Source organism: Pogona vitticeps, chromosome 2, assembly GCF_051106095.1.
Source record: "Pogona vitticeps strain Pit_001003342236 chromosome 2, PviZW2.1, whole genome shotgun sequence".
Lineage (NCBI taxonomy): Eukaryota > Metazoa > Chordata > Lepidosauria > Squamata > Agamidae > Pogona > Pogona vitticeps.
Genome location: NC_135784.1, coordinates 35966423 through 35993369, shown reverse-complemented (window position 1 = coordinate 35993369; position 26947 = coordinate 35966423). Strand labels below are relative to the sequence as shown.

The following is a 26947-nucleotide window of genomic DNA, read 5'->3' as shown; positions in this document are numbered from 1 at the left end:
TTGTTGTTCCTCGCCTACCCTGGAGGTTCAAGGTTGTTTGTCCATTGCTGGAAGTTCACAGACAGATTTAAGGAGGGCTCAGGCAAATTCATGGAGAACAAGACTTTCAGTGACTACTCAACACAACTGGGTTTCTTTTAGTATCAGGGGCAGTACATCTCTCAATACTAGTTGCCAAGTAGCATGAGTAGGAAGATACTGTCAGTTACCGCGGGGGGGGGGGGGTATCTGAATGTCTCCTATAAAGCTCCTTATGGATAACCCATAGATTTGTGTCCTTAACACATCTGACAGGGAATTTATTTATGGTCTCAGAAGGTATTGTACCTCATTATGTTTGTTTTAAATCTTCATTCCTGGATACCTTGTTTGTAATGTGTTTGTCTTAAAAGTTCAAAAATGAATCCTTTTCTTCTTTAAAAGGTTTATTTAGCAAACAAGCAACTAACTAAAAGCCAAAATTATGAAATATACTTAAAATATATGTAAAACTCATATGAGTGTATACTTACAGAACCACAGCCTTCTATTACCACATCCTTCTATTCTATTTCCATAGTTTATATATGTAAATAGTACTTCAATGTTAGAAAAGAAACTTTGGGTCTATTAAAATAAAAGCTTCTGCATAGGCATTGTATAGGTAAAGCTCAGTGATTCAACATACGAAGCAAACAGGTTCTCTACAGCAGTGGTCCCCAACCTTTTCTGAACCATGGACCAGTTGAGGGGGCAAGTCTGTGCATGGGGGACTCATGCATGGGCGGGGCATGCTCACGCTCATGCACAGATTGGTGAGAGGTGCGCTCTTGCGCATGCACAGGTGGGCGGGGTGCGCTCACGTGCAGGCATGGATGGGTAGGGTGCACTCGCAGATGGGTGGGGCGCGCTCACAGGTGGGTGGGGCACCCGTGCATGCAGGTGGGTGGGGCGTGAGTGCGTGTGGGCGTGCGTGGGGGAGTGTGTGCAGGGGGACAGAAGATCTGTCTCCGCGGCCCAGTCCTGCAATGGCCACGGACTGGGGGTTGGTGACTCCTGCTCTATAGTAAAAGGCTATTTTCTTAGATAACTCTCATTCAGTCGCTTAAAAACAAACTATTGCAATACAAATTGTTACGAAAACAATTCTATCAAAGCATAAACAAGAACATTTGCAAGCATTGGATTAGATATTTTTCACCCAATATTGTCCCAGCAGAGATGTTGTAAAAACCAGATGGCTTTGCATTTTGGAGATGTCCTTCTGAGCATGGTGAAAATCTCTGTTTTCATACACTTGGTGTTTCTTAAACAAAACAATTATGATACCAAACTTTGGCTTTCCCGTTGGGAAATGATGTTGGCTTGTCCAGATAGCTGTAGGTCAACTCAGCTACCTGCCAAGATAGTTTGTCCAGGAAAATGCCCCCCATGAAGTAACTTCCTTAATACGGTTTGAATGCCAACTTCCTGCATTTTCCATGTTCTGTATTTCTCAGTCAAACTCCACATTAAATTTTTCCTGCCATATAATTTCTCCAAAACCTATATTATTGACAGTACTGTTGCACTTATGTCCCACCATAGGCTTTTGGCTGGCCTCTGGATGACAAATCTTTGGTTGCTTCTAACATTAGGTGTTCGTATGTTCTTATCTGCTATTGCTGGACTGCATGGAAAGGTTTTAGAGCGCTGGGCTCTATCTTATGATTTTAAAAAAACCCTGATAAACAGCATCAGGTGATGGTATGTGTGATGTTGTCCATTTTCTATACCAATTTAGAAATGTTGTCATGTTATGAATATTGAAACACTTTATTTGGCTTGCTTTATTATGGTTTGAAAAGAAATAGTACTTCCTTGTAAAGTGTTCTTAGCAATTGATACATACCCTGTCTTTTTTTTTTTAATTGCTCTTCATGTTCAGTGCATTCCTTTAGGCAGACTCAGAGGTGGAAAACATTTCTTTTTTTGGAACACAACTGCTGTACTTCCACAGCAAACAAGGCCAGGACTTTGGTCGACTGGGTGACTTCAGGAAGCTATAAGCCCCCAAATGAACATTTCCTATTTCTAGGCAGACTTGTGTACAGAAGTGGCATGTACCAATAAAAGAATAAGTAGGTTTGTTTGTTTTTTATGTTGCAAAACCTAAAAGGTACCTGGAGCTGCCAGGAACAATCTCCCTTTCCATCCCCAGCTCATCCCTGTTAAATTCCATCTTCATCTCACCCTGTTCCTCTTCTCTTATGCAAAACTGTTTGCATTTTCTTTTCTGTTTTTTACATCTGCAAATTAAATCCAAAGAGACACATTGCGAGAACTTTGGTCCTAAGGTGCAGTCCTGCTGATTTCCGCTTTTTGTGAGCTAATGTTCAAATGACAGACATCAGGGATCAAGGCTATCTGGAAATCATAGCCTCTGTCTTCGCCTCCAAGTTGCTCTCCTGCTTCTTCCCCATCCATGCAGACTCTGTAGTCTTCTCCCTGTCCTTAGACATGGAAAAGCAGTTGAAGGGGGTATACTGATCAACGAAAAAGCCTTGGGGACAGAAAGATTATCCTTCTATCTGCTACGTGGTTCCAACAGTCCATTCACATCCTCTTGAAGCTGCGTGCTAGTAAGAAGGGACAGAAAGGAATAAAGCATAAGTCTCTTGCGTAATGTTTACTTTGGCCCTAAGCCTTTGGCTGTTGCAGGTTGTTTAAGCAGGAAGCAAAGAATGGAGTGTGGCCTCCCATCCATTATATAAATGCCAAGCCCCAAAGCGGGCTGGGCAATAAAGCAGTTCACAGAGAAATACGAGCTGCACACTCCACTTCCAGTGCTTTGCGTTTTCATAAGTTCTGGTAAGGAAAGTAGCAGGAGTTGTTTGACAGGGTGTAAGGAACAGGAAAATCTCATGCATGAAAATTAAATGTACCTCTTCTGTCTTCTCATGTCATCTTGGATACATTTTTTAAAAAAACTGTTTTTAATTCATTTGTGTGTTTAATATGATAATGACTGAAATCCTGTTACTTTAGCATAGTAAGTTGCACTACAATAGGCCCACGGAATCAGTGGGGATTTGGTGAGTCCGCTCCTCTGTAAGTTCCACTCATTCAAATAGGCCTACTCTTAATTGCAACTTGCTACATGAAGCAACAGGACTTCAGCCAATGTGTTGAAGAGGATGTAATGATTATAACTTGCTGTGTTCGTATTTTTTATGTTAGAATGTAAGCCACCGTTTGGAAGAAAGTCAGGATACAAATTGGGGTGGACAACGTCTGGAGCCACATATGACCATTCTTAGACCCTGGAGGATTACACCCACTCGCTCAACTCCTGCCATTCCATTTCCCCCCCACACCTCTTGTCTTTCTAGTGGCCAAAACAACATCATCAATGACACCGTTGGAGTTGCTTAGTGCTCAGCTTGTGGCAAAAAAGCCCCTGCGTGTTTCATATTGCCAAATTGTGGATTTTGAATCTTCCCTTTTCCCAGCCTATGGACCAGAGCAGTCCCCTCCCCTCAACTGGAAGTTAACTCAGTATTATTTCCCCCCCCCTTTTTTTTTTCAGTGATAGTGGTGCTGAAGCTGAGAAAACAGCATTTTCTTTTGGCTGAACACTGGAGTTTATGACAGAGGGTCAAATTACATGTTGGGAGAACCGTGTACAGTAGTTAACACTGTTACAATGCGCTCCCTCCAGACATGCAGTCCTTCAAAGTCCCATTTGAAAGCTTGACCAATCAAACTTGCAAATGAGCCACATGTTTATCTGCTGATGATGACCAATCCCATAACAAGTTTGCATCAATTTGCAACACAGAGAGGCAGGGAATCTCACGCTAGTATAAACAGACATCTTACACCTCTTGACAGATCTCTGTTTTTTTTTATAGCATGCTTACTGCACTATCTAGAGAAGAGCTGCAACTCGTAATTTTGGTGCCCAGGGCAACCAGCTTCATTGCCCACCCATTCTGACCTGAGGTTCCAAGCCTCTGACAATATAGGCTGGGGTTAATGGGAGGTCGACTCTGACAGCATCAGAAAGGCTTATAGGATGCCCAGCCTTGCCTTCGTGAACCTAGCCCAACATCCATGTAGTTGAGCATATTGTCTTCCATCGTGACCAGCCAGATGTTTGTGGGAAACCTAGACATAGGTCTTGAAGGACATAGGGTGCTATTCTAGTTTGCCATCAGTTTAGTGCTAAGCAAACATGGGTTCAAATTCACACTTGGTCATGAAATTCACCAGTCTTTGACCAGTTACTACCTCCTAACCTAACCATCCTCGACAACCAAGTATGAAGACAGGAAGGATCATGTACAACATTTTGAACTTCTAGCAGGGCAAATCAGTATAATACCTTTAAAAATGCTATCAGTAAGTGCCTACGACCAGTCATGCAGAAAGTTATGCTGTTTTTTTAGAGTTAGACCAGGACATGGTCACATGCTCTCATAGATCTCTTTTATAGCACTCTGTTCTTTTGTTTCTTTAAATCTAGGTCTTTCGCCTTCTTGCCTTCCACAGCTTGGCTAAGTGACCTTTGAGAAACCATTGATATTTAATTCATTCTGGTGAAACAAAAAGATGAGAGTGACAGGTAAGAAATGAGGCTGCTTGCCTTGATGCAAAATGGCCTTGGGTTTTTGTGTGTGTTTTTTTCTTTACATCCTGCACAGCTCCTTCCTCACAATCAGTCCCTTCCCTGCCCAGTTTGGGTGTTGCAGAGCGTAGCGGAAAGTGCCATGGAGAGCCTGAGGAAAAGCAGGGGTCACGCCCTTGTCACCTTCCTAATTTTCACAGAAGGGATTCGTTTGGGACCTTTAACATATGACAGTCAAAGGTCCCAAACGTAGTTTTGTAAGTTATCAAAAACGAGCAGGGGGTGCTGCATGAATAACTAGGGGGAAAGCGGGGGGGGGGCTCATATGTAGAAAATGGCTACAATTTTTAAGCTGCAGTGCATTTCAGGGAGGGGCAGACACTCATCCTCCCATACCACAAAATTATTTTTCTAACAGGAACATTGGTGTCTACATGCTATTTCAAGGGAGGCTGGGCGTTTTTAAAGGTGTGGATTAGTTTTATTTGATGACTAGATCTGACTCACTTGTCATTTCCTGATTTGTTTAAAAAAATAAAAATAAAAAGCGATTTCACATCTCTTTCCCTTACCCCCCCCCCCACCTCTGGTAACTTGAAAATGGTCCTCTGGGCCTCTCAAAGACATCAAAGGGCAGGACTGGCCATGTGAATGGCATTTTTTTTTCCACAGCAGCAATAGCAGCGAGTATAAGTGAGGCTCAAGGGAAGTGGGCCCCAGAGAAATGGCTGCCAATTGATTTTACGCCCTCCAGTACACACTTCCTCTTTTAGCTCCATGGGAATAGGGGCTGTTTAGAAGAAATGGCTAGGGAGAAGGCTTAAATCTCCTCTATCTATGCTTGATGGTCCCAGTCCGGGGATCACGTCAATACAATTCCACTAAAGAGAAGTTAACTTCACTGTATTCTGCTCATTTAACACAGAATGTAGCTTCAGACTTTTGGCCCCCTCTTCTTGAGGCCAGATTACAGAGAGGGTGTTAATTGCTTTAATGTGATGTTAATATCTGGATGTATTAGCAAGGCTGTCTAAACTTGTGATCTGAGTCCTGCAGCCTTTTGCTCACAGAAATTTAACTTTCCTCTTGCAAAGTTTCTCTGTGGAAATTCCTCCACCCCCCAAGAAATTTCACAAGTAATCTCAAGGGATTCTGTGGTGTGTGTGTTTGTGTGCTTGTGTGTGTGTGTGTTGATTGTGTGTGTGTGTGAGTGAGTGAGAGAGAGAGAGAGAAAGAGAGAGAGAGAGAGTGAGAGACTACCCTGCTTCCCTGAAAATAAGACCTATCCTGAAAATAAGCCCTCGTATGATTTTTCAGGATGCTCGTAACATAAGCCCTACCCCAAAATAAGCGCCAGTTAAGTGAAACCCCGCCCTCCACCCTTGTGCAGCAACCAGAAGATGACATGACTGTATTTGAATAAACATAGATTGTTGTACATGAAAAAAACATTCCCTGAAAATAAGTGCTAATGTGTTTTTGAAGCAAAAATTAACATAAGACCATGCCTTTTTTTCCTGGAAGAAGTGCCAAGCTGTGCAGGATTGTTACAACTTCTGCATAGAAAGAGATACTGTACAGTGGACCCTCTACTTACGGAATTAATCCGTATTGGAACTGTGGCTGCAAGTTGAAAAGTCTGTAGGTCGAATCTCCATTGACCTACAATGCATTAATCCCATAGCTGGCAGTTGTTATTCTATTTTTGTTCCATTTTGGTTTTTTTCTGGTCTGTAAGTCGATTCTCTGGCTGCAAGTCGAATCTAAATTTTGTGGCCAGAGAAGTCTGTAACTCGAAAAGTCTGTAAGTCGAGGGTCCACTGTATTTCCTATGCAGGATTCACTGGAAAGGGCACCCGACACACACACACACAAAATAACTAAGCTGCACAGGTTTATTGCAATTCCTGCATAGATGGACATCTTTCTTCCACAGGAGAGCATTAATCATGCTCATAAATTGGTAATTTCTTGCACTGAGCGAAAGGGAAAAAGCTGCTGCTGCTGCTGCTGTTTCCATTATCGTTGCCTCCTTTTCATGGGAATTGAAGAAATCCTTTTGCTACAAGGGGAAGTCTCAGCACTGCAACACTCAAACTGCCATGGGAAATAGGAAATCCTCTGAGCACTCATAACGTCCCTGCTTTAAACCCTTTCCTGATTAGACCTCATTGTAATCTGGTGACAAACAGTGACAGTTGCCATTCAATCTATCCTGGTCTTTGACCACAGCAGAGAAAGATACAATTCGCATCAGAATCATGGCCTTCTCTTTCACTGGCTCCCTTCTGGTGCCCCATCCCCATCCCTAGGCAGAATCCTGCCAAACATTTTGAGAATCACTCTTCAGAACAAGGGTTGGTCCTCCTAGCTTCTAAAGTCACATTTTGGATTACAGTTTCCCAAATATCCCTGCTTTGACAAGGAATTCCGGACGTTGCCATGCAAAAGGGAACTTTTCTGGTCTCTGCCCCAGATGTCCTCAGATTGCAAGCTCATTGGACCAAACTAGCACGGTCCAGGTTGAAACCTTATGGGAGGTGCAAAATGTTTGCTTCTCCCATAGATGCCACATGAGAGGCAAAAATAAATCTTTCCTTTGATAAAGGAAGAAAACAATGGGTCCCAACCAACCCTATTCTTTTTACCGGCTGCTCATTCATTTGATCCAGTGACTGCACATGAGTTGTTTCTGAGACTTACCCAGTCATCGGACCGTTTGAAATGGCTATTCTGTGGTAAGAATTTCTACTACTCAGCTTTAAAGTTAAACTGCCATAGGCCCAGTGAGGGAGGGGAAAAAAACAAAGCAGTGAATTTAGGCTCCAGACGCTCATTCTTTTGATCCAGTGACTGCACACGAGTTGTCTCTGAGACTTCACCAGAGTATGGGAACTCAAAACAAAAACAAAACAGAAAAGAACAAAGCGTGCTGTTTATATACTTCCCAATAGCTCTTAAAGCACTCTCTGGCTGGTTTACAACAGAACTGTACAAACAACACTCCCCATCCCAATGAGGTGGGTACTCAATTTAACCAACCTCAGAAGGATGGAAGGCTGAGTGAACTTTGAGCCGGCTACCAGGGATTGAACCCTGGTTTGTGAGCAGAGTTTTGGCTGCAGTACAGCGGTTTAACCACTGTGCCACAAGGCTCCTCTCACTGGTCCCAGTCATCAGACAGTTTGAAATGGCTATTCTGTGGTAAGAATTCCCGTCACTCCGCTTTTAAGCTAAATTGCCATAGGCCCACTGAGGAAGGAAAAAACAAGCATTGAATTTAGGCCCCAGAGAAGATTCTTTGACCCATTTGGGGAAAAGAGACAAGCAAAGCTTCTCCTACCCAATTTTTTTCCTGTCAATCAACATCAGAAACGCCCCACTTCCCTTCTATTCCAGTTCTATTTAGAGCCCCAGGGCAATGGAGCTTAGAAATGTTATCTTTTCGGACCACAGCTCCACTTCTTGTGGCCACTGGCTGCTGCTTGGAGTCTTCGAAAGCCATTTTCCCCCCAAGATGTATCAAGTACCAAGGGCTGGGAAAGCCCCTTCTCCATCTGAGACCCTGGAGAGTGGCTACCACTCAGAGAAGATGGTACTCGCCTAGGTGACCAAATGGTTTGACTTGGCATTTTCTGACCTTCCATTGCTAAAAGACCTAGGAAATGTAGAGTAGCCATTTCAACAGCAGAGCTGAGGTTCGTAGTTTTGTTGACCAGCATATGCAGCTTTGTCTTTAGCCCATGGAGTGTTTCCACATCTCGTCTGCTCTTCTCTTCCTCCCCGGCTTCCCCCTCCTGGCCTAGGTGTGCTGCGGATCCTGGCCTTGCTGTTCACTTTAGTCACCACCTGGTTTTTTGCCAGTGCCTATTTCAACCAGACGCAGACAAAATCCATCAACCTGAGGAGCTGGCTGTGTAAGTCATCATTACTTCTACTGCTTTTTTGAGTTACAGTGTGGTATAGTGGATACAGTGACAGACTAGGACTCTGGGGAACAGGGTTCAAATCCCCAGGTGGGCCATGGAAACTCACTGGGGGAGTGAAACTGGTAAAACCACTCCTTAAATATCTCACCTATCCTGAAAGCCCTTTTAGGGTTTTTGTAAGTTTGTTGCTCAGCACAGAATACTGAATACTTTTTTCCCCTCCTAAAAAAGTGTTCTGTTTCTATACTACCCCATAACACTTAGAGCACTCTCTGGGCAATTTGCAAGTTAATTATGCAGGCTGCACATTGTTGTCCCCCCCCCCCCAAGGGAGCTGGGTACTCATTTTATTGACCTCGGAAGGATAGAAGGCTGAGCCAACCTTGAGCCGGCTGCCTGGGATTGAATCCCGGGTTGTTGTGAGCACAGTTTTGGCTCCAGTACAGTAGCTTAACTACTGCGCCATGAGGCTCCTCCTCTACTCTCTGGCCTTCTTTCAACTCTATGCATGAAAGAGTGGTCAGAGGGAAAGGGTTTTCCACACTTCCAATCCAGAGCTAAACTGGAAACTGGAGGGCCTGCACAGGACGACCACTGGACCCCAGATTCTTATGGAGAGTTGCCAGGTTGCCACCCAGAGGGCATTCTTGCCACCTTAAAAGCTAGGAAGATCAAGAGGGATGCTGGAGCTAGCCTGCTTCCTCTCCCCAGGTATTCTGATCAACCCTCCTTCTCCTACAGTGAAGTCAAAGAGCCAGAGATCATGAAGCTTCCAGTGAATAAATACATGGCTATTTAGGCAGGCTTTCCCTCCTGCTGTATTTTAATATCTATATTTTTACATCTTGGATTTTCATATGTTATTGGTTTTATTGTTTTTAAACTTTGTTATGATGCCCAGAGTAGTCTAGATGGGCGGGGTATAAATCTTTAATAATAATAATAATAATAATAATAATAATAATAATAATAATAATAATAATAATAATAATAATAATAATAATAATAATAATAATAATAATAATAATAATAATAATAATAATAATAATATGCTTGAGTGGTTAGAGAAGCAGCTGGAATCACAGACTAGTTCCTTGTGATAAAGCCCTGAGTAGACTCTTGTCTAGAAGGGCGGGATAAAAATCCAATAAATAAATAAATAAAAATAATAAATAAATCTGTTCATGAAACTATTAGGATTGGACCCTTTCATCATTCTGCTCTTTTTCCCTCCTTAGTTTCAGATTCCAAAGTCAAGCCAACAAGTAAGTACAATGCTCTTCTGTTTCATTCAGTTTTATATCTAACAGCAATGGATTGAAATAAACAAGGCCAGCTGGAAATGTTTTTGCAATCCAAGACAAAGGACAAAATGGCTTCCTGGCCTCCATTTCCACAGGCAAAAGCAAACGGACGGTGAATTTGTATCAACAAGAGCGCTGGATGGCATCCTCCATAGGACCAGAAGCAACGGTTTCTTTAGGGAGCCCTTTGAGAGGCCTTGTGGCACACACAGCTTTGGCCGCCAACAGAAGGGCATGGAGGGGAGATCTCAGGGAGAATGGCGGGGGGGGCGCTACCCCAATATCTAGTGCCTTAATTTTTTTCGTTACCTTTTTTTACTTCAAAAATATTTAAGTGAATAGTGACAGATTTGTATTTTTGTTTTGGTTTTGGTGTTTTTCTTCAACACTATTCCTCCACTCTGCCTAATGGTAGTGCTGGATAAGAGTTCTGTAGAGAGCACACTCTTTACTACGAATGGACTTCAACAAGTATAGTGAGGAAGGGCTGGGCCCAGATTATACGGTGGATATTCTGGCCGGAATCCAATGCCAAGACCGATTCCTGATTCAAAGGGTCTGTTCTAGTTAGGACTAGCAACTGGCTTATAGGTCCATGGGCCCTCCCCGACTGCCAACCAAGCTCTAGATGTGCCTAGTGTTTCTCTACCACTCAGATCACTCCCTCCTGTGGAATGTCATGGCCCAGAAAAGGAGACTGGGCAGGAGTAGCAGTCCATAACTCTTCTGCGTTCCCCTCCAGCCATGTAATGTGGCTCCCAATCTCTTTCCTTCCCTGCTGAACCTGTTTAAATGGAAGAGAACAGAACTCGTTCCCAAGCATATATTCATGAGCCCCTTGAAAAAAATACACCTAGACGTGGTGGCGCTGCGGGCTAAACCGCAGAAGCCTGTGCTGCAGGGTCAGAAGACCAAGCAGTCGTAAGATCAAATCCATGCGACGGAGTGAGCGCTCGTCGCTTGTCCCAGCTCCCGCCAACCTAGTGGTTCGAAAGCATGCAAATGCAAGTAGATAAATAGGGACCACCTCGGTGGGAAGGTAACAGTGTTCTGTGTCTAAGTCGCACTGGCCATGTGACCACGGAAGATTGTCTTCGGACAAACACTGGCTCTATGGCTTGGAAACGGGGATGAGCACCGCCCCCTAGAGTCAAACACGACTGGACAAAAATTGTCAAGGGGAACCTTTACCTAGACTATCCTCCTGATCTCCACTGCCTCAATCCAAGCTCTGTACAGGCATATGGAAAATACTGTATGAAAACCAGTAGATGAAACAGTCTTCTCCCTCCTGCTGCAGCTCCTGGATGTAAAGCTCCTCCTTCAGAGCCAAAAGGGAGAAAACTGAAAGGGTGGGAAGCCCATTGTAAGCCTTTGGATCAGAGATCCTTAAAAGCCTGGACACAAGCTTGTGCTTCTGATGCGCGGTATAGTACTGGATTCCCAACCTTGAGCCCTCAGATGTTCTTGGACTCCAACTCCCAGGAATCCCGGCCAGCACAGCTGGTGGTGAAGGGCTTCAGGGATTTTTTTAGTCCAATCACATATGGGGATCCAAGGTTGGGAACCACAATGTATAGGATGCATAGGCAACATGAGCTTAGGGTTAGGGTGTCATGTGATCCGCAGGGCTTGCTTTATCTCTTTTTGGTCTGTTTTGCCAGACGCGCCGCACCTCCACAATAAGTGCAAGAACAGAAGAGCCTGCCCCAGCAATACCTTTGCCTTCAGATTAATCAGTGGTGCAGCCAACGTCGTTGGACCTTCCATGTGTTTTGAGAACACCATGTACGTGTTGTGGAAAACGTTTGGCACTGTTCTGTGGGTATTTAAGGAAACACTCGTCCATCCTGAGACACTTCCCCTTTAAGGGTGTCATTCTCACCTGGTGTTCATATATTTTGCTGTGTTTTTTCACTAATTAGACTGGGGCATCTCATGTTCTTTTCTCTTTGCCCTTTTTTAACTCCCCAGATTGATGAGCGGCGTGAAAAATAACATTGGTCGAGGTCTAAACATCGCACTTATCAATGGTGAGTTTTTCCAGGGATGAGTAGTTTCTATCATAGCCAGCGTTAACTGTTTTTCTTCTTTCGTTATTGGTCTTTTTTTTCTTTTCTTTCCTTTGCAATGGATAAATCCCCTCCTGTACCAAGCATTCAGCCACAAAATCATAGAACCTGACCCCGTTATTACATGTCCTGCACTCTGGGATGATCAAAAACAGGTCCTACCCTTCCTCTTTTTGACAAACTTTCAAGAATTTGAAAAGTTCTCTCCTCAGTCTTTTCCTGGAAACATTTATTTCTAGGGGCACTTATAGTAAAAGGAAATTGTAGTAGAGGAGAATTCAGTGCAAGAATAAGAAGCGTCTTTCTCTCTCTCTATCTTTCTCCTCGCATGCAGGGCAGCAAAATGTTCCTTGCTATTCTTGGTAAGAATTTTTTTCAATTGCAAGAATAGTTTTTGCACAAATGTTAAGCTTTTTTGCACAAAATACAGTGTCTGCTGCCTTGATGCATAGACGTTTGAAAAGTAGAAGCACTGGATGGTTTGCTTGCATCTTTCTGAACCATCAGCCTGTCCTTCTGTTATGCTATGTGTGCTCATTTATTATGCTATGTCCATGTGCTTTGCTTCTCAAAGGGAGAAGACATTCATTGTACGCAGAGGCATTTTGCACAAAATACAGGCATGTCAATGCATCAAAGCCTCTTGTCTTGTTCATAAGTTGGAAGCAAGAACTTTCATTGCCCTTAGTGATGTCTTGTCAAGAACAAGCATTCTAGTAAGAATTCTTCACATCCCTGATGGCTTTGTTGTGATGACGCTTGACAAATAGAAGGAACAGAATTTTTTGGCGGGGGGTGGGGGTCAGGTTAAGAATCGAGATGGGCATTTACCATTGCAAAAGGTGTTTGGTGCTTCAAAGCTCCACCTCCTCCAGTGGGCACCCACTCAGACACAGTGCCCGGAGGAGCCAAGGCAGGGAAGCCGGGATATTGCCTTTAAATGGGTCCTCACCAGTGCAAGGTAGGGCTAAGCCACTGACCACCTGTGGCAGCAGTAAGCAAACTGGCACGAACCACTGGTTTGGCAGTCCATGCTCCTCTCTAGTTAGGATGCATGGTGGGTTCCAAAAATGCCAGAAACACCACTTTGGACAACTCTCTTGTTTGTAGTTACCAATTCACGGAGCTAACATTTCAAAATTATTCAGCTCGTGTTCCAAAGCTGATACAGTATTGTCTTTCCATTTGGGTGGCCTGTGTAATAGCCGAAATCCTATTGCTCAGTACAGTAAATCACACTAGTTCCATTCATTCAAATGAGCCTACTCTAATTGTGACTTACTTTAACTTAGTGAACTTAGTGAACTTTAACATTTGAACTACTGAAACTTACACAGGAGCTGACTCACCAAATCGCCACCGAGTCTATGGGCCAACGCTAGTGTGACTGACTATGCTAAGGAAAAGAATCTCAGCCATTGGTCCTACTCTGAGCATACAGTATTTGGGCTGATGCAGAATCTAAATGTTGAACTCCCTCAAATAAATAATACATTCTTTCCTTTTACAATAAAACAAAGCCAATACCTTGCTATCATAACACCTATTCATTTTTTTTATGATAGTAAAGTATTGGCTCTGTTTTGTTGTAAAAGAACCTAGAGAAAGTTGACCTAGAGAAAGTTGGCATTATATCTGTCGGACACAGTAGAAACTGTCACCGTTCAGATTTTAATGAATGTTCGGTTGTTTAACACACTAGGTTCTGCAGGAAGAACGAATAAGCTGGCCAAAGTATTGTAGGTACAGTTAATAAAAGGGACATCCTCTAAACGATAATTTGCCACCCTCAGTTACCCATAATGACCTGCTTCCTGTTCATCCATTTATTGAATGTCAGTAAAGACAGTATTTCTTGAAGCTAGCTAGCGATTAGCCATTCATAGAGTTCCCTGGGAAGAGAAAAGTAGCTCTGGGGGAGATTCTGAAATATCCTCCTGCTGCGAGGAAAGAGGCAAAAGACAAGGGTGACAACCACTGTCACTCTCTTTTTAAATTTTTTTAAACCCTCTCAATGTCAAATCACAAGGGAGGCATCCTCTGCTTCGCAACAAGGGCAGAATCAGCAGGGAGGAAGAACAGAGCATAGTGAAGCGGTATAAGGAATAGAGGCATGAAGAATACTCACAGAATTATTTGTTCTTGATGAGTAGGAGGCAGCCTGTCCAGAACCCATTAGAGCAGTCGTTCCCAACCTTGGGCCTCCAGATGTTCTTGGACTACAACTCCCAGAAGCCTTCACCACCACTGTGCTGGCCAGGATTTCTGGGAGTTGAAGTCCAAGAACATCTGGAGGCCCAAGGTTGGGGACCACTGCATTAGAGTGAAGTTGGACAAGTTGCTCAGTGGCTTAAGCATCTGGCTGCAGGTTGGGAGTTCAATTCCCCACTGGGCCTTCCTTGACAGGGGCTGGACATGATGACCCTTAGGGTCCCTCTCCCAGTTCTGCAGTTCTGAGATCATTATTATTATTAAAAATGGTGCAGTTGGGGGGGAAATGTACATATGGAAACAGATGTGCGGTTGGAGAAGCAGAGAAAAGAAATTAGACTTTTTATATGGATCTGTTTAGTAAGAATGTAAGCAAAAAGCCATTCCACATTTAAAAAAATGTATGCAGGAGTTATTAAGTGCTTGGTTTCTCCACTTAATAAAACAGCTTCCTTTTCTTATTGGTCAGAAATGCATATTATTTGTCTTCCTTAGTACTGGAAGTGTGCAGTGCTAAATGCAGTGGGAAAATAGACTGGTTTAAGCCACCAGCTGAGTTGTGGGCTTCACAGGCCATCATCATCATTATCATCATCATCTTAGAAATGCAGAGCTAGAAGGTACCCTATGGATCATCAAGTCCAGCCCCTGGCAAGGAAGCACCATGGGGGAATTGAACTCCCAACTCGGGCTTCACAGCCAGATACCTAAACCACCGAGCTATCCAGCCAGCTAGATTATTCGAAGGCTGGTGAGGCTGAAAACGAGATTCATTTGCCTTGCTACATATATGTCATATACAACCATTTCCTTGGTTTCAAAGTCACCTTGTAGACTTTTGAAACATCACATAATTGTGCAAAACGGCATTCAATATAGAAAGCAGATACTCTTTCAACACACCTCCTTCATTCTGGAGAAATCTTCATCCAACGCCACCTTTGGAGGACTTATGATAGATATACTGTTATTAATCAACTGGGAGGCAGGTATGTGCCCATTTCCAGATGTTGGACAGTGATTCCATCAGCCACAGTCAGCAGATCCAAGGGTGAGGAAAGTTGCAACAACATCTGGAGGGTCACAAGTGGCCCACCCTTGCATTTTAGGTTCTCCATATAGAATTAGCAATTCTAACAACAGGGGCAAGCAAAATATACATATGTGTGTGTGTGTGTGTGTGTTTTCCACTAAAACCTGTGTTTCAATTTAAATATCTAGGAACCAATGGGCAGCTCATCAAAATCAGTTCCTTTGACATGTATTCTGGTGGTAAGTGCATTTGTTCATTCAGTAGTTAGCACTGTACTTACTGCATAATGGAAAACATTCAAAATCCAGATCAATGGTTCCCTGCCCAGCATAGCTTGTGGTGAAGGCTTCTGGGAATTGCAGTCCAAGAACATCTGGGTTAACCAAGGCTGGGAACCACTGATATAATTTTTTTCCCCATCACATACAGAAATTCAGAAATAATATAACTTTCCCAACCTTCTATGCACCAAAGGACATTGGAGACGTTGCCATGCTTTCTGTCATGCCTTCGGCCAAAGTACTCAATGGAACATTTCTATGGGTTTCCTTCCCCACTTTCCCCATGTGGGAAGAGGCAGGCTGACTGGACCATTTTCAACACGCTCCTGCTCTCTGTTTCCTGCATGAGGAAATGGCAAGGTGGCCCTAAGCACCCTCAACCAGTGGTTTCAGAAGCCATCTGATTCCCAGCTGGAACTTAACCCTCTTCTGGAAATGGCAGCTAAGAGCAAGAACCATCACTGCTATCTCCAGTGATGGTTCCCCTCCTCCTCCTCCTCCTCCTCCTTCATTGCAACTTGGTACAATAAACCACAAAATCCCCTAGCTTTTGTTTATTACTGCTGGGGTTGGGATTTGCAAAGAGTAACCTCTGGGTTTTGAACTCCCCCTTTCCACTGTCCACAGCATGCCTCCATAATCTTTCTCCTAAGCTTCTATTCTTTCCATTTTCAAGTTTTTTTCTGTTCTCAGGGTCTCTGGGAGTCAAGCAGCTGAGGTCAGAAAGAGATAAACAAGTGGATCCAGAGAGGAGGAGTTGCTGGGAGGGAGCAGTGAATGGGGACCCCTGGAACCCTTTGCACTAGAGCTGTGTGCTCTGTGTTCATATCCAGGGGATATGAATATGAAGCGCACCGGCACAGGTGTCACAGTGGTCAACCCCTGCCCCTCGGAACCAGCCCGGTCCATTTACGAGGCTCTGTGCGGCGTGCACGTCCAGCAACATTGCCGTTGCACCAATGACAGGAGTAGTCCTGCTGGCAGTTCCCGGCCTCTCCCTGCAGCTGACCACTCAGCAGCCCAGCGGGGAGACTCCTCTTCCTGCCTCCTCACTGGAGGATACAAATACAAAGTGCACATTTCGACTTCGCACCCATCAGTTCTCCCTCCAAATCCTGAATGCAAGTGAGCTAGGAAGCACAAAGCAGCTTGCATTTGCTTTGACCCCATAGTGGCTGAAATCCTATAGCTTAGCATAGTAAGTCCACCTAGAGCGGGCCCACTGAATCCCTGGGGAGTCACCTCTTCTGTTAGTTCCATTGACTCAAATAGGCCTACTCTAGTTGTGACTTACAATAAGATGCAACCAGAGTGGGCCTGCTTGGATCAACATAGGAGTCAACTCAACAAATCTCCACTGATTCAATGGGCCCAATCTAGTGCAACTTGCTGCACGAAGCTACAGGGATGTTGGCAAGTCTTTGGGTCCAAATCGCAAGCTCAAAAAATGGGCTCCCTCCCCACCTCCGGGCGTGTATCGCAAAGAGAGCAGGCCTGGAAGGGAAGCCAGGCAGGCAGGCACATGTGCGTGCACAGAGACTGCAGGCTGACCTCCCTTCCTGGAGCCAGCCCCTGCCTCTGCGCATGGGCCAGCCAAGCTGGGTGGCAGGTGCGTGGGTGGAGGCAGCAGCCAAGCTCCTGGAAGACAAGCCCAGCCTGCTGCCTCTGAGGATGATGGAGGAGGAGGCAGGAGCAGGGAGGGAGACCCATCCCTAAATGGAACTTGAAAAATGGGTCCGAGTCGCAAGTTGAATCCGGGTCAAGTCATTGGAGCGACTTAAGTCCGACTTTATAGTTCTTAAGTTCAGCCACTGTATGGTCAAAGCAAATGCAAGCTATGGAGACTAGATGCTACATATTATGGGAAACACTGAGTTGCTGGTCCTGTGCTTCCTAGCTGACAGGATGTGGACCAACAGGGGATGGTGTTGGACCCGGCATGGCCACTGTGTGTGTGTGTGTAACTTTTCCCCTTGCTGGGAAAGTGAAGGGTCAGTGAGCAGGATGAATAGATGATGGCAGGCATGAAGGTCTGTCTGAATGGGGGCAGCATGATTTTATCCAGTAAGGGATCAGGTGGGGACAGAATGGTACCCACTTTGCTTTACGCCTTTGGGTTCTATCTCAAGGCCAAACTGTACCTCAAAGATAGGCTATCATGTGCAGAGAAATTATGGCTGTGGTCAGATTAGAGAAAGGCTCCCCTCTTCTTTCTCACGTCTTCTGGTTCCAGTGTAGTCACATGTTGCGGTTACGTTGCATCTATCCTCTGATAGTGGTTCAACCCTTTTTAACCATTCCACCATCTTCAGGGTAAATTCTATGTGTTACGTTTGTCTACACCACTCAAAGGGGACATATCTCCTTCCTCTTCTTCTTCTTTTTTCTTTTCTTTGCCCCCCTCACCCCCCTTAGACAAAAAAACTGTGTGGAGACATTGCTGTGTTAGCAAAAGGCCCTTGAGGGGGGGGCTCCCTGGGGTGCTGCCAAACCAGTCAGGAGCAACATTGAAAGGATAGTGGTTGCCTTTCTACTCCTACACAGGCTTTATGTGGAGGTAAGATGGCTCAGTCAGAAACATCTCCAGAAATCATGTCAACAAGAAACAAAACAAAAGCAAAAATACACAATAAAGAAGACAAGGTTGTGGCACTTTAAATAAATAAATATACCAGATGAGCGGGATATAAATCAAATAAATAAATAAATATAATAAATAAATTACTGTTATATTTTAATGTGAGCTTTCTGACCTTCAGTCCCTCCACTCCTTCTTACAGCAACCCCAAACATTGAAAAGCTACTTTTCGGATTAAAACTCCCAGAATCTCCAACTAACATGGCAGAAAATGTAATGTTTCCATGCTTTCCATATGAGATTCTTTGTGATCCCTTGTTAAATAGGGACATATTGCATCCGCTGCGTTTTATCGTTGTTGGTTATTCTGCAAATGCTCTGAAAGACCACTAGATGGCAGGCTAAGAAAACAAAAAAGTCTCATGCTCTCTCCCTCCTTCTCTCTCTCTCTCTCTCTCTCTCTCATTTTATTTCCTTAGATATTAAAGAATTATTGAATTTTCTGAAAGCTATTACCACAGGTACCCTCGTGCTCATAGCCTCCTATGATGACCCAGCCACAAAGTAAGCAAGCAACTAAAGGGCATGGTTAGAAGAATTGTGAAAAGTAGTAGAAAAAAGCTAATGGTTCAGCTGAATCTTAGTGCACTCAAAAATCTAATTCAGCCCATTTGGGAGGTGGCAAATTTTTAACAATAATTAAACTGGTGTTAATTTGTCATTTAAGGTTAAGCTAGATAACTAATATACACTTTTCCATTTTAAAAAATTGAGAATCATGGCCTTTTGTTTCTGTAAGTGCTCAGAGGTGCTTGTGATTAGAGGTGGTGGTGGTGTTGACCTATATCATCAACAACCATTCACATGCCATGGCAGAGCTTAATGTTGGTAAAGAGGGCATTTGATCGTACCTTTGTATTCTGTGTTTTCTGGGCACTAAACTCCTTCCCTTGCAAAGAACCAATACAGTATATCCACCTAATGAAAAGCAAGCCCCATTGAACTCAGTGGAACTCACTGCTGAGCAGACTCCACTGCCAGGATTGGGCCTCCCGGCAGTGATTTTTAAATATTAGAAGCTCCATCCCTAGATTCCCAAAGCCTTCCTTAGATTGAAAGGGATTCCCCAAGGGCACCTCCAAACCTGCAAAGAGGAGCCATCGGGAAGGAAACTTTGAATTAAATTAAATGAAATTCAAGACAAAGCAAGACTAACGTTGGCTGCTGATGGTATCACCAATGTTTGCCGTGCAGGCTGACCAACTGGATTTCAGCCACTGTGTTTTTATGTTGCACAGTGGGTGCTGGGAGAAATAATACCCATCTGTTTGTTTAACAAAACATGTACCTGTATTTGTCACTTACCAAAGAAGTGTAGAAATTCTAAAAGCTAAGACAGACAGACAGACAGACAGACAGACAGACAGACAGACAGACAGACAGACAGACAGACAGACAGATAGATAGATAGATAGATAGATAGATAGATAGATAGATAGATAGATAGATAGATAGATAGATAGATAGATAGATAGATAGATAGATAGATAGATAGATAGATTTTGCTGCTGTTGTATATTTCTGTGCACTGTTAATTTTGCTGTTGGTTTTGTTTTGTCTTAATAAGTAATTGGAAATTGGAAATTATGTACAGCTCTTTGGAACTTTCCATGGGAAGCAGTCTAGGGGGGAAAAATAAGACAAATATTTTCTTTCTCATTCTCTCAGGCTGAATGATGAAGCCCGAAAGTTACTTGCTGATCTAGGAAGCAGCTATGCTTCTAAGCTGAGTTTTCGAGACAACTGGATATTCATTGGTGGGAAGGGACTCAAAAACAAAAGCCCATTTGAACAGGTACTTTCTCATGAAGAGTAGCCACAATCCAAAATGGAAACAGATAGTTTGTGGGATAAGCAGGACAATCCTAACCTCTGGAACACTTTTTGGTAAATATTGACACAGAGCAGAGAAGCTCCAGTTTCACAAGGATGTGTTTGGTTTGTCCTGAGGGTGTATAGTGATACCTGCAGAGATTTTTGGGGACATAAATCTACTCCAGTTCTTTTGTTCTCCATGTGAGGCCCTCCAAAGAAGCATTCTGGGCTGTGTGGGATGGAAATCGCTTTAGATCTTCTGGATTCAAAGTCCCTTGCTTCCACTGAGGCACTCTCAAAATCAGGTCCCTCAGCTGTGCCAATCTGAGACCCTGGTACAGTTTATCCTTCCATTGGTTTCAGTAGGAAGGTAATATTAAAAGCAGATCCCTTCACCAGGCTTTTTTTTAAAAGCAAAAATAATAAAGTCACCCAAACAATAAACCACCCAAAATGTTTTTTATCACTTCATGTGACTCTTGGAGACAGGAAAAGCCGACATGGTTATTACAGGCAAAGAAGCTTCAGGGTTTTGTGGTTGGGACAAAACCCTTCTGATGCTTCCTGGTACCTAAACAGCAGGGTGGGTTGTTGGCAGGATCAAATCCTGACAGTCAACTCTTTGCAGGTTATGTTTCTCATGTTGTTGTTTAGTCGTTAAGTCGTGTCCGACTCTTCATGACTCCATGGACCAGAGCACGCCAGGCCCTCCCATCTTCCACTGCCTCCTGGATGCTTCTCACACATCCAATTAATTTTTAAAACACACAACGGTCAGTGCAGGAAGCTGCTTGGAAGTGCCCTGAAAAGGGTCGCTCTTCTAAGAACCAAGATCTCCGCTGATCAGGGTAGACAATACTAAGCTGGACGGACCAATGACATGATGTGACATAAAGCTTTCTCCTCACTGCGTATGTCTGGCTCTTGCCAATGCCAATGCTAATGCAAAAGGTATAAAACAAAAAGCCAATTCCTATCTCACTCCCACACTGACGCCGTCCCCCTTTTTTGCTTCCACAGTATTTGAAAAACGATAAGGAAACCAACAAATACGACGGCTGGCCTGAGGTTCTGGAAATGGAGGGCTGCATACCAAGGAAGGTGGACTAAAAAAAAAAAAGAGCTAAATTCAGAAGAACAGCAACCTGGGGAGTCTTAACTACCAGGCTTTTAACTTTGCCTGAGCATGGGCACTGGGTGTGGGCAGAATCAGTCATTTCTTACCAATTCAGTTCTTCGCTGTGGGAGATTCTGAACACAGAGCAGAAGCTACCGTGCGGCTTTCCAACGAGGTGACCAAGAAAAGCGTCTTTGGTAGCCTGAGACCAATGGGATTTCAATGCACTGTTCTATCAAGAATGGGTTTTACAGAGATGAAGAAGCACGCGCATCTGAAGATGTGTACTTGCTGTAACATAATAATTCTCAAACAGCGAAGCCAACATCACAGGCAGTCCCTCAGAAAGCCCCTTCCCACTCTCCATTTCAAGCCTCCCGTTCCAGATTCTTTGTTGCCTTGTTTTCTTATTTATTTATTCAGCATTTCTTCTTTTTCACCAGCTGGTGAACGGTAAAGTCAGCTAATAAAATTTGTCACAAAAAGCAGACTAAAAAAAGGATGCAGAATCATAGGACAATTGAGTTGGAAGACACCTATAAAGCCATTGAGTCCAACCTCCTCCTCAATGAGCAATGCAACAATGAATCAGTTACTGTTACGCTGTACTGACTGACACCAAAGGCACTTAGACATCACAAGAATCATAGAATAATTGAGTTGGAAGGGGCCTATAAGGCCATCAAGTCTAACCCCCACTTAATGCAGGAATCCAGATCAAAGCAGATCTGACAGATGGTTGTCCAATTTTCTCTGGATTGCCTCCAGTGTTTGAGCAGTCACCAACTCCTGAGGTAACTGGTTCTACTGTCGTACTGCTCTAACAGTTAGGAAGTTTTCCCTGATATTCAAGCAAAATCTGGCTTCCTTGAACTTGAGCCCATTGTTACGTGTCTTACACTCTGGGATGATCAAGAACAGATCCTGCCCCTCCTCTGTATGACTTTCAATTATTTGAAAAGTGCTATCATGTCTTCCCTCAGTTCCAGGACCACAAAAACGCATCCCAATACATTTAGATTTTCAGATCCTTCCATGAATATCATTAGCAAGAGGGAGGCACAACATATTTACAAAGAAGAAACCTTATTTGTGGTAACACTGGAATGCCCTGAAGGACATATGAGTTGTCCCAACCTAATTTTCCTCTCGGCACCAAAGTGAAATATTTTTCCCTGTGTTTCAAACGATACAGTTAAACATGAAAAGTCCTTCTTTTTCCTTTCAGTTCAATTGATTTAACTCTTTTTAAAAATGGTTTGCTGGTTCAAAAGTTACATTTTGACTCTTGATTTTCTTTAATTGCCTTTGGGTACCTCACCTTGGGAATGAAAGGCGGCTTATATGTTTTATTTATACATACATACATACATACATACATACATACATACATACATACATACATACATACATACATACATACATACATACATACATACATACATACATACATACATACATACATACATACAAGTGGACCTTTGACTTACAGACGGCTTGACTTACAGACTTTTTGAGTTACAGACTTCTCTGGCCGCAAAATTTAGGTTTGACTTGCAGACTGAGATTTGACTTACAGACCAGAAAAAAACCAAAATGGAACAAAAACGGCCTGTTACGGGATTAATCGGTTTTCAATGCACTGTAGGTCAATGGAGACTTGACTTACAGACTTTTTGACTTGAGAACCGCCTTCCAATACGGATTAAGTTCTCAAGTCAAGACCCCACTGTACATGCACACACACACACACACACACACACACACACACAGCCACACATACATACATACATACACTTTCACAAAAATGCATTACAGTGTACAGTGAAATACGCTGTGTCAATGTCATGTGTCTCCCCTGTACGTGTATATTGTAACTTTTGGTGACGGTTGCAGTTAAGTCCTATGTGCTGTTTTCCCTTAAAACTAAGGGCAATATCAAACTAAGCTCCTGCCCTGGAAACAGTTCTGCCTTGCTGCTACAGCCTGTGTCTTTGGAAGTAATGAAGTGAATTTCAATGGGTCGAACAGATTCTGAAGGCTTCTTTATTTGTTGCAGGTTTTAATGTATTATGCAGTTTTCAATGTGTTTTTTTTTAATGGTTTGAAAATATTGTATATTCTATGCTGTTTTTATTGTTGTATTCTGCCCTGAAATCTTAGAATAGAAATATCCTAAATTAATAAAACTTCATTCCCATTCTAGCTACCCTGAATATATATATATATTTAAGAGTAAAGTGCGATGACAACAGTTTTATCTTTTAACCAGCAGGTGGAAACATTCCCCTAGGAACAAATACGTACAGTATACGTATTATTCCTTTTGGGAGAATCCCAAAATGCCAATAGAGCAAACTGGTACGCTGGTGGCATTTTGCCTATACAGTAAAATGCCATCCAAGGAACTTTATATTCCAAATAAGGGCTATTATCTGCCATAGCAGTGACTTGCTAGTTTCATATTTTATGAGAGCGGCATTATGCCACCTCATAAAAGCAACAGAGATTCCCATTGAAAATTTCCTGGCCATTTATAGAAATCAATAATTTATTATACTGGCAAAGTTCAGTTGTTTACGATTGAAGGAGATGTAAACAATTGAGAGAAATATAAATATGGGGAGGCAAGAGGCCACGCAGCTCAGATAGACTGGGATAATCACAGAACACAACGGCGGAAACGGAAACACTCTTAAGGACTGGATTTAAAAAAATAATCACCAATTTTTAATGGCCTAGAAAAAGTCTTTGCTTGATGCCAGAACAATGACAAAGCATGTGGTCCTCCAGAGAGAGTGTTCTATGCTATTAATACCCTTTGTAGCAGAACCTTCCTTAAAATGGGTGTGAAAGGCTACAAACAAGCAGGCAGAGAGAGAGAGAGAGAGAGAGAGACATTAAAGTAGTGTGTGTGTCCTTAAAATAACTGAGACGGTGAACAAAAGCATAACATTCTTCAGTAGACCATCTTTTAGTGTACTAGCAGAATGTGGCCAAGTGAACAAAAATCTTAGTGGAAATTTGAGAATTCATAAGCCTTCTTGCCTCACAGGCCCTGGCTACAATGGCACAAAGTTGGAAAGGGGGTTGGGCAGGAATACTCTTCTCAACCTTTGCTTGATATCACAAAGACCTCTCCCTGGTCTCAAGTTTTACTCTTGAAATCTCAGGAACAGAATCCTGCTGATCTGATTGTTGGGTTAAATCCAATTCTTAGTTACAAATAGAGTAGAGCCATTGAATTTAGTGGCCCTTTACATTTCAGGTAATTGACTCTAGTTGGAATGAATGATTGGATTTTGTCCCTAGAGCTACTGCTATAGAGTTAATGCTTCAGATAATTGATAGATAAATTCATGGTGCTCCAGATGTTGTCCGATAATTCCATAAGCCATAGCCAGCAAAAGCAATGCTGAGAAATTATATGGGGGTGTAGTCCCAAAACACCCAGCGGGCCACCAATGCCTGGTTGTGATCTAAACAGCTCCCTTTGAAATCTAGCAATTTAGAGCCATAGGTCTAAATCAAGTTGGTAGTCCTAACGAGAGTTAAACCCCTGGACAGAGAATCAGCACTTATCAAAATTCCACTGGTTCAATGGATCTGCTGTATTAGGAACTTGTTGTTTGTTGTTGTTTAGTCGTTAAGTCATGTCCGACTCTTCGTGACCCCATGGACTGGAGAACGCCAGGCCCTCCTGTCTTCCACTGCCTCCTGGAGTTGGGTCAAATTCATGTTGGTAGCTTCAGTGACACTGTCTAACCATCTCATCCTCTGTCATCCCCTTCTCCTCTTGCCCTCACACTTTCCTAACTTCAGGGTGTTTTCCAGGGAGTCTTCTCTTCTCATGAGATGGCCAAAGTACTGGAGCCTCAGCTTCAGGATCTGTTCTTCCAGTGAGCACTCAGGATTGATTTCCTTTAGAATTGATAGGTTTGTTCTCCTTGCAGTCCAGGGGACTCTCAAGAGCCTCCTCCAGCACCACAATTCAAAAGCATCAATTCTTCGGCAGTCAGCTTTCTTTATGGTCCAGCTCTCACTTCCATACGTCATGACAGGAAAAACCATAGCTTTGACTATGTGGACTTTTGTTGGCAAGGTGATGTCTCTGCTTTTTAAGATGCTGTTGAGGTTTCTCATCGCTTTCCTCCCAAGAAACATGTGTCTTTTAATTTCGTGGCTGCTGTCACCATCCTCAGTGATCATGGAGCCCAAGAAAGTAAAATCTTTCACTGCCTCCATATCTTCCCCTTCTATTTGCCAGGAAGTGATGGGACCAGTGGCCATGGCCTTAGTGTTTGTTTGTTTGTTTGTTTGTTTGTTTGTTTGTTTGTTTGTTTGTTTGTTTGTTTGTTTGTTTGTTTGTTTGTTTGTTTGTTTGTTTGTTTGTTTGTTTGGAACTACCAACTGAATCCAATACTTTGGCCATCTCATGAGAAGAGAAGACTCCCTGGAAAAGACCCTGATGTTAGGAAAGTGTGAGGGCAAGAGGAGAAGGGGACGTCAGAGGATGAGATGGTTGGACAGTGTCATTGAAGCGACCAACATGAATTTCACCCAACTCCAGGAGGCAGTGGAAGACAGGATGGCCTGGTGTGCTCTGGTCCATGGGGTCACGAAGAGTCGGAAACGATTAAACAACTAAACAACAACAACAACAACAACTGAATCTGGGCCATAAGCAATATCTCACTACAATCTGGATGCTATGGATGAAGTGTGAAATATTTGTTTGTGCAGGCCATATCATACTAGCACTATAGACTTGAACTGCTTAAATTACTCCCCATCATGGGGAGTCATAGTGCCCAATAGTTCCATTACAGTAGCTGAGTAGCTGCAGAGGGCCACTATTATGAACTCATCTTCACACTGTATGATCACACTGTTTTAATTTCCTTTTCTGTGGGCACTAGCAAAATTGAAGGGGGTGGGGGAGAAGTGGGTGCTCCAGGAATTGCCTGATCATTTGATCTCATAAGCCAAGCTGTGGCTCGTGCTTGTTCAGCTGCTTGATAACCCCTACTTCCTTGTTGGTTCAGAAATAGTTCTTCCGCAGGGGCTTTCCCCCAAGCTGCATTGTGAGGTGAGGAGTGAGCTGATGTGGGGTGGGAAGGTGGGGAGGAGAGAGAGAGAGACGATGGCACAAATCCTTATGCAAGGAAGGAGGTCAGCTCTCACACTGCTGGGCCCCAACTGGGCTGCGCAGGTTGAATTCCTTCTCAGATCGGCTCTGTGTTCTATGACATCTTGCTGTGTCAAGTCTGATTACTCTAATCTTCCGCAGGCTTTCACAATAAGGAACTCCGCTTAGAAGCTGGGCATCGGCAGCATGAAAGCTGCCTTTGTGCGTAGCGGTCCCTGGCAGAGTGCAAATCAGTCATTAGGTGTATGGGGAGGGAAATGAATTCTTTACATGCCAAGGGAAGCCATCAGGAGGAAACTTTTGTACTCAAGACCATCCCTACTTTGAAAACCTTTTCATGCCGCTTTTTTTTTGCCCCTCTTACTCTCCGAGTAAATGGGAGTTCAAGGAACCACTTGTCAGCAGGAGCCTCCCCAGCACCAGATGCAGGATGCCTTCCCCGTCCACAGAATGTGGTGTGAACAGCACGGCAGAAGAATAACCACCCACTGAAAAAGGACCTGGTCTTGGATCCTTTTTCATGCGCAGACTACAAACTCCAGGAGGATAAATCCGGAACGCTCCTGGGAACAAGACCGGAGACGGTGAAATCATGGGAGCAGCTCATGGGAAAAAGGTAACCGTGTTTACACTTTGCAATTGTCGTATCGCATGAGATGGCACTGCCTAGCCAGCATGGGTGGAAATTAACCAATTGAGATGGATCTGCAAGGCATGACATGGCAAAGAATCAGCTGTTATATGGACTGTGGTCTCTCATGTGTCATCTGGATAGAATCTGTCTGGTTAATACAGTGGATAAATTAGTTG

The 26947-nt window shown here is 43.5% G+C and overlaps 2 protein-coding genes across 2 annotated transcripts in view; both read left to right on the top strand.

Moving 5' to 3' along the window:
* FAM3D (FAM3 metabolism regulating signaling molecule D) overlaps positions 1 to 21439 on the top strand; it is a 32615-nt gene extending 11176 nt beyond the window's left edge. The window contains exons 2-10 of the mRNA XM_020795369.3: positions 4487 to 4585; positions 8395 to 8505; positions 9756 to 9782; positions 11486 to 11609; positions 11796 to 11854; positions 15326 to 15376; positions 18476 to 18560; positions 19725 to 19851; positions 20892 to 21439. Coding sequence (XP_020651028.3) covers positions 4573 to 4585; positions 8395 to 8505; positions 9756 to 9782; positions 11486 to 11609; positions 11796 to 11854; positions 15326 to 15376; positions 18476 to 18560; positions 19725 to 19851; positions 20892 to 20981 — 687 coding nt within the window. The 5' untranslated portion in view covers positions 4487 to 4572 and the 3' untranslated portion in view covers positions 20982 to 21439. The remainder of the gene's footprint in view (positions 1 to 4486; positions 4586 to 8394; positions 8506 to 9755; positions 9783 to 11485; positions 11610 to 11795; positions 11855 to 15325; positions 15377 to 18475; positions 18561 to 19724; positions 19852 to 20891) is intronic.
* Positions 21440 to 25954: 4515 nt separating this feature from the next.
* Positions 25955 to 26947, top strand: part of FAM107A (family with sequence similarity 107 member A) — an 83688-nt gene continuing 82695 nt past the window's right edge. The window contains exon 1 of the mRNA XM_020795443.3: positions 25955 to 26753. Within this exon, the coding sequence (XP_020651102.1) occupies positions 26730 to 26753 (24 nt within the window). The 5' untranslated portion in view covers positions 25955 to 26729. The remainder of the gene's footprint in view (positions 26754 to 26947) is intronic.